The sequence below is a fragment of the Colobus angolensis genome, unplaced genomic scaffold (genome assembly GCF_000951035.1).
Source record: "Colobus angolensis palliatus isolate OR3802 unplaced genomic scaffold, Cang.pa_1.0 Scaffold151, whole genome shotgun sequence".
Taxonomy (NCBI): domain Eukaryota; kingdom Metazoa; phylum Chordata; class Mammalia; order Primates; family Cercopithecidae; genus Colobus; species Colobus angolensis.
This window is the reverse complement of record NW_012114611.1, coordinates 3,462,705-3,469,804: the sequence shown is the minus strand read 5'-3', so window position 1 is coordinate 3,469,804 and position 7,100 is coordinate 3,462,705. Positions and strand designations below refer to the sequence as shown.

Sequence of the window (7,100 nt, the reverse complement as noted above, 5' to 3'; positions counted from 1 at the left end):
AAAAAAAAAAAAAGAAATATTAATTAGAATCTACAATTGGGCCATTAGAATCTTCCCAACTTATGTATCTACACAACGTGGGCCTTCCACTGACAACTAGACCTCAAAGAGTAGAAGGCAAGCAGTCATGCACTCAGGCAGGTAGCAGGGAGCAATACTCAGGGGTAGGGAGCTCTGAGAACCCTTCCAATGAAACAGTGCTTGCAGCTCACTATCCCTCCCATGAGCAGTCATGGCTGGAAGCCACCACTGGGAAGATACTTAAAGGGGCCCTTTTGACACCCTGAGTTGCCGAATTCATAGATCCTCAAACACTTCTCATCCAAATTCCTGTTTCTAAATGGGGAAAGCGAGGCCCAGGGAGAGGAAGGCACTTGCCTTGCCCAGGGCTACTGAGAGACAGAGGCCCCCCCTGCCCCAGCATACTGCCCACCTATGGGATCCCCTATGCTGCCTTATACTCTGGTGGACAGGACACTTTTCTGGGTGGTCAAGTAAGTTTAAAATATCCTGTTGTCATGGCCCCCTAAAAAGGCACCCTGTCTCTACCTCTCTGCTGGCTAGGATCACCTAAGTGCCAGGAAAACCAGTACAGCCCTCCATTCAGCCGTCCAAAACAGCTCTAGCTGCCTACAACTCACTCCAGTGAGAAAACCAAGACCCGAGTGCTCTCCAAGGGCCAAGAGCAAGGCAGGCAGAGTCAGGGTGAAGCCTGAAGCATCCAGCTCCCTGGTCCAGGGTGCACACTGGTCAGAGTCTACATACACACACACAACCAGAATCCCACACCTCGTAGCACAAAAAGTGGGTCCAAGCTGTGAGCTTAACCTTCTATCTTCTGGGAGTCACCAGGCTCCCCTGTGTTCTACCGACTACCACCAGCAGCATCCTCCCCTGACCCCATCGAGGCACCTGCTCTAGGAAGGCCCCCAGGCATGGGAGAGAAGACTCTTTCTAAATGCAGCTGAGTCAGACTCGGCTTCTCAGGATGATCCAGTTTTATCATCACTGGGAGGGACGGCAGTCACCTGTGTCCTGGCCTGCAAGCCCCTTCACCCTCAGATGCCAGCAGACTGTGCTGCAAGAAGGCTACGGCTCAGGTCTTGAAGAGTCCAGAATCTGAGAGGAGGGTGCCTAAACTGGCTGCAGCAACTGGACAGGCCTGGGTGGACACTTACTTAGTATAGATCCATGGCCTGGCAGATGTAGGAGGAGCTCAGTACTGAGTGTGGGTTGGGGTACTAGGACACATTTTGGAAAGACATGTACTTTCTGGCCTATAGGTCTGTGGAAGGGAGAAAGGGGCTGAGGACAACTGCCAGGTCGGAATTTGCTGTAGCCCACCAGCCACCATACCTGCCTGCTACTCAGGTGGCTTGTGCCAGTGGTGAGGGGAGAGCACCCCCATCTCAAGGGACAGAGCTATGCAGAGCTCAGGGGAGCTGGGGCTATGAACCTATGCTCCGACGGGAGCAGCTCTGGGCCTCAATACTTAGGGTAAGCACTGAGACGCCGCAGCCCTGGGATTCTGCTGCTCTGGACTTTATCCCTCAGCATCTTCTGTTACTGATGGACTTGGCTGCCTAGCTGGATGATTGACCCCATGAGGGCCAGAACTACCAGTCTTGGTTTTTTCTTGTTTAGAGACAGAGTCTTTCTCTGTCAACCAAAGAAAGGACGAGTGCAGTTATAGCTCACTGTAACCTCGAACTCCTGGGCTCAAGTGATTTCCCCCTACTTCAACCTCCCAAGTAGCTAGGACTACAGGTGCACACCAGCACACCCGGGTCATTTTTATTTTTCACAGAGACCGGGTCTTGCTTTGTTGCCCAGGTTGGTCTCAAAACGCCTAGCCTCCCAAAGCGTTGGGATTACAGGCATGAGCCACTGTACCTGGCCTTTGTCTTGTTCACAGAGCCCCTACAAGGCCTATAGTAAGTATGTGAAAATAAAAGGATGTGGAAATGGAAAGAGGGAAAAAGGAATTTGCATGCTTGGGTCTAATCCTACAAAAGAATAAAATGCTGGGATTCAGGGAGCTGTCATGGGGAGTGCTGGGGGCATGGGGAAAGGGCATGGCTGATATACATCCAGTTACTTCACCTGTCTACCCTGCTATTAAGCAGTTATGTGACCTTGGGCAAACCTGCCTGTGCCTCAGTTTCTTTGACTGTAAAACCAGGGTAAAAATACCTGTAGTACCTATTCTGTCATCAGGATAAAAATAAGATAACGTGAGACAGAGTGAAGATGAAAGAGGATGAAAACACTATTCAGGCCGGGCGCGGTGGCTCAAGCCTGTAATCCCAGCACTTTGGGAGGCCGAGGCGGGCGGATCACGAGGTCAGGAGATCGAGACCATCCTGGCTAACACAGTGAAACCCCGTCTCTACTAAAAAATACAAAAATCTAGCCGGGCAAGGTGGCGGCGCCTGTAGTCCCAGCTACTCGGGAGGCTGAGGCTGAGGCAGGAGAATGGCGTAAACCCGGGAGGCGGAGCTTGCAGTGAGCTGAGATCCAGCCACTGCACTCCAGCCTGGGCAACAGAGCCAGACTCCGTCTCAGAAAAAAAAAAAAAAAAAAGAAAACACTATTCAAGTCTTAACCTATTATTATCATGGTAAATTTTGTGACTATTGGGAAGGAGAGCAGCCAGAGGCTGAGGGCTGTCGGGGACACAAAAGCCGTAAGGCAGCGTGTGAAGGCAGGCATGCCCCCACCCAGCTCTAACTAAGTGCTGAATGGAGGGGTATGGGGAGCCGGATCTCAGGCTGTGCCTTCCTTTTGTTCGGATGGAGCCTGGGAGAGAGGGGACAGCTGGTTCCAGGCGGAGACGTTGAAGCAGCACAGGGTGCTGGCTCCACTGACCACTCCACCCCTTCTGTGGGGAGGCGTGGCCCTCCCTGGTGTGTACCCCACAGTACACACCAGCCTGCCCCAGGCCTTCACAGGGAAGTGGAGGGGAAGGAGGAAAGGAGAGGAGATGTGTGTGTAACAATGACCTCCCTCTGTCCTGTCCTGCCCAGTAGGACACACACGCAACCATTCCTCTCTGCTTGATCTCCTTTCAGCTAACAGAGGCTTTTTAAAGGACTGATGTAGGGCCACACTCCCTTTCTTCACACCTTCCTCTTAGCAGTCCCATGAGCCCCTCCTCCTTTCGTGGCCTTCCTGCAACTGAGACACAAAATGGGAGCCCCTGCACACAGCCTGGGCTACTAGGGAACACCAGAGGATGCCTCCTGCCCCACGCCACCCCATGCCTGGGCAGTCAGGGAGAGAGAAGGCAGCACAGTCTCCGAGCATGGGACCACCGTAACATGGAGCCTTTCCCTGCTTTTGGGCTTCCTGCCCTCTGGGAGTGGCCCGACCCCCTGGGCTGCAGCTCTTCTGGCTCCCAGAGACTGTGTCCTCTTGCCTGCCCCGGGCACCGTTCTCCTGGCAAGGCCTCTCCCAACAGGCTCAAAAGGCATCCTGCCCAAGAGACTGGGGCAGCTGGGAGGCCGCAGGGTGGTCTGGACTGTAAAGCTGATGGTCCAAAGTGGAGGGAGAAGTCCCATCAGGACACAGATGTGACCAGAGGAGAAATGCTGGTGGAGGACACCGGCCCCCGTGGTGCTTGGTTTCTGTTGTGTCGCTGGGCTGGGCTCACCCTGGAGTCTGAAGGATGGTGAAGGGCCGCAGCTGGCTGGCTGGCTTTTGCCAAGACACCAGTAGACAGTGGGTTGGAAGAGAAGAAAGCCCCTGGACTCCTGACTCACCCAGGCTTGAGCCTCCTGTCCTGATTGCTTAGTTCCGGATGCTTCTGTGCTTCTCCTCTGTCCCCACCCAAGACAAGGGAACTGGTTTGGTTACCACTGCCATCTGCTCCACCTCAGTCTCTCCCTCAGCCCTCACCTGAGGCAAGGCTGCCCCGCTACCAGACCTAGATAGCACAGGACTGCCCTTGGCTGTCACCTCTGCTACAGAGGCAGGAGCTACTGTTTTATGTGTTTGTCACTAAGTGCTGGATGGCGTTTATCATATCTGGCTTACAGGTGGAGAAGGCAGAGAACTGTTCACTGACTTGCTCAGATTCACTTAGTGACCTGAGGTCTAAGCCCAGCTGCGCTGCCTCCCTGCTAAAGGCTCTGACCCTTTCTGGAAGCAGGGGGCCTGTCTGTCCACGGCCATGGGGCTGAAGTGCAGAGGGGCCAAACCAGCTGCCTCCAGACGCCCAAGACCCTGCAGCCTCAATACCTACTCAGGGGTCATGCTAGGGGTCATGCCAGGGGCCATGAGGTCTCTCTCTGGCCAGACAAGTGCCTCCTGCTGCCAGGACTCAGGGCAATAGTGAGGCAACAGGGTAGAGTCCCTGGAGCTTCCTGGGTGAGCTCTGCCTTGCAGGAGGGGTCCTGCAGTAGCCGGTTCCTAGGGGAAGTGCTGAAGGGGAAGGGAAGAAAGGAATTCATGTGACCAGAGCTTGCTGGAACCATTCTCAACACTGATGATAAACCCTGATTTCCTGGAAGTCTGTCAGGCCTCAGCAAGCGATGGGCTCTCCGTGGAAGCTTCAGCATTGTTTCTATCACAAGCCACCCCCACTAGACCCCAGAAGCCTGAACACCACCCAACAGGCCAGGATGAGCTCAAGTGTGGAGGAGCAGGGATTGTAGTAGGGAGGAAGCTGCCAGTTACACCTGGACTGTAAAGTCATATTGGATCACCATGGGGGAGCTTATGGTCACCCTGGCTGGCTGCTGACAGGGGCTCCAGGCTCCAGCCCGCCCTGTGGCCAGAGCCCCGGAGGCCCATCTGGGTGGCATCAGGATCTTGGACCCGGCCTGGCCGGTGCCCAGCATGGGGCTGCTTCTCCTCCATAGCTCCTTCCCGGAGGGTGGGGCCTCAGCCTCCCTGCCATGCCCCCTCCAGGCTGGCCTGGAGCGCACTACTATGTTGACAGTAACAATAAAGCTCCTCAGGGACCACTGCACAGGCTCACAGCCCCACCGCCTGATGTTTATCTCAGATGCTGTGGAAAGAAAGCAGGGGCCCCTGCCCTTGCCACACATGGTACACACATGCAGCCTCTCTCTCTCTCTGTGTGTCCACTGTGAAAACAAACTGCAGGCCTGGCTGGACAACAAAGCCAGAGGCACAGAATCTGGAAAACACCTGGTGTGGAGAGCTCTCTATTGCACACAACGTCCCAGTGCACTCCACTCTCCACCCACTCCTGGGGCCTCTCTGTCCCCCTTTCCTTGGCCTTGGGTCATTCCTTATTCCCGGCTTGGGTCCACTCCAAGGTCCTCCTTAGCCGCCAGTCATCACAGGGGACGGCTGCCTCCACACTGCCTGCTCCAGGGACTCGAGGCCACTCCACAGAGAGCCCTGCTCAGCTGTGGCCAGCCTGTGGGTATCTTGGCCCGGCACGCCCTGGCTTTCCAGGCCACAAGTGCCTGCTCCAGCTCTAGTCCCAGCCCCTCCTCATGGCTCCAGCTCTCGGGAGAGGCGGGAGAGTTCCCGCTGGTTGTCAATGACCTTCAGCTGCTGGACATAAGCGCAGGTGCTGGCTGGAGTCCGGGTGCTCAGGGACTGCTCCGAGCCTGGTGGAGGAGAGTGGTCAGGGAGGCACCGACACCCCTTTGTGGAACCCAACGTTTCCCCCTCCAAGGAGCCATATCACATCTGCCTTCTTGCCCTCCACCACCCACCAACCACTTGCCATCACCAGTTCCTAAAGATGGCTGTCCCTGCCCACCCCACAGGTGAGGGGACAGAAGAGTCCTGTGGCTCAGAGCACAGAGTCTGAACATTATCAGCATCATATATGGAAGGGCCAGGCTCTGTGCCTGACACATGGCAAGTGCCCAGGATGTGCCAGCCATGGGTAACTACCATGAGGACTCCCTCCCCGCCCACCCCCCACTGCCCGCCACTTACATGTGGAAATCCTCGCCACCTGGCTGTCCTCGTGGAGGTGGGAAACTCGGCTTCTGAGTGGTGAGAGAGGCACTGCGGGGGGTGGGGAGGGGTCACGGAGTCAGGGCCACCCTGGAGCCTCACAGAGGATGTAGGGTGGGGGACTGCCCGCCCCGGGGACCCGCCCTCTCACCAGGGTTGTGGCTTCGGCAGTGGTGCAGCATGCGCGCGGCTCTGGCCATCATTCTCTGTGGACAACACCGGGACATGAGCTCTTGCCTGAGGGAGAAACCCTGTCCTGCCCTGTGCAGCAGCAGGGAGGCCAAGCTCCCTCTGAACCAAGGATAAGGGGCTGTAAGAGCTGGGGTCATGTGTACTTCACCCCAGCGGGGACCAGGCAGAGGACAGGAGGCAGAGGCTAGGCGACAAAGGCTTAGAGAGAAGAGGGCTGGAAGGGCTTTTGTTGAATTGTGAGATGTCTGAGGCTGGCACCCTGGCAGACCTTCCAGTTGCAGTGGAATAAGGCAGGGGCTATTACACAGTAAGTATTCATCCTCATATTATTCATAAGAAGTTTAAGCCGCCTCCAAGCCCTGCCCCTTCCCAGGCCACAGTCATGTCCCCCAACCTCTGTTAGTAGTGAACGCCTGCTCCCTGAACTCACCATCTTCTCAAAGTTGATGAGGTTCTCCACTAGTGTGTGGTTTCCCTCATGAATGAAGGTCATGTCTGCAAAGAGACAGATTTTGTTCATAGGTCCCCAAACTTCTGCCCTCTGTAGCCCAGAAAAGGTGAAGGGCATAACAGCTCCCTTGGGCCTACCTCACCCCATAGAGCCCCTGCCTCTGCCCGCTCCAGGCCCCAGCGGCATTTCCTTGTATCTCTCAGGCCCTGAAAGGCAGCCCGAATTTGTCTGGATGTCTTAATTCTTCCAGCCTAAGAACTCCTAATTCATCTCTGCGCTCCCCGAGGCATCAGCACTTGAGGTGTGATCTCTCCAACAGTGTGAGTGCACACACAGATAGGTATGGGATGGGGGACGCAGGCAAGAAGGGGGGAATGGAGGGATGGTGGTAGGAAGCAGGGGATGGAGGCAGAAAGCAGGGAATGGGGGATGGAGGCAAGAAGGGATAATGGGGGGACGGAGGCAGGAAGGGGACAATGGGGAGACAGAGGCAGGAAGGGGGAATGGGGGGACA

General features: G+C 55.9%; 1 protein-coding gene and 1 long non-coding RNA gene across 3 annotated transcripts in view; one reads left to right on the top strand and one right to left on the bottom strand.

Annotated features, from left to right (window-relative positions):
* Nucleotides 1–5,142: 5,142 nt before the first annotated feature.
* RAPGEF3 (Rap guanine nucleotide exchange factor (GEF) 3) overlaps nt 5,143–7,100 on the bottom strand; it is a 34,697-nt gene continuing 32,739 nt past the window's right edge. For both annotated transcript variants that reach the window (XM_011936276.1, XM_011936275.1), the window contains 4 exons: nt 6,566–6,630; nt 6,095–6,149; nt 5,923–5,994; nt 5,143–5,585 (listed from right to left, as the gene is read on the bottom strand). In XM_011936276.1, the coding sequence (XP_011791666.1) occupies nt 5,467–5,585; nt 5,923–5,994; nt 6,095–6,149; nt 6,566–6,630 (311 nt within the window). In that variant the 3' untranslated portion in view covers nt 5,143–5,466. The remainder of the gene's footprint in view (nt 5,586–5,922; nt 5,995–6,094; nt 6,150–6,565; nt 6,631–7,100) is intronic.
* The window catches only part of LOC105507674, a 4,201-nt gene continuing 3,890 nt past the window's right edge, over nt 6,790–7,100 (top strand). The window contains exon 1 of the long non-coding RNA XR_001001135.1: nt 6,790–6,887. This is a non-coding gene — a long non-coding RNA (uncharacterized LOC105507674). The remainder of the gene's footprint in view (nt 6,888–7,100) is intronic.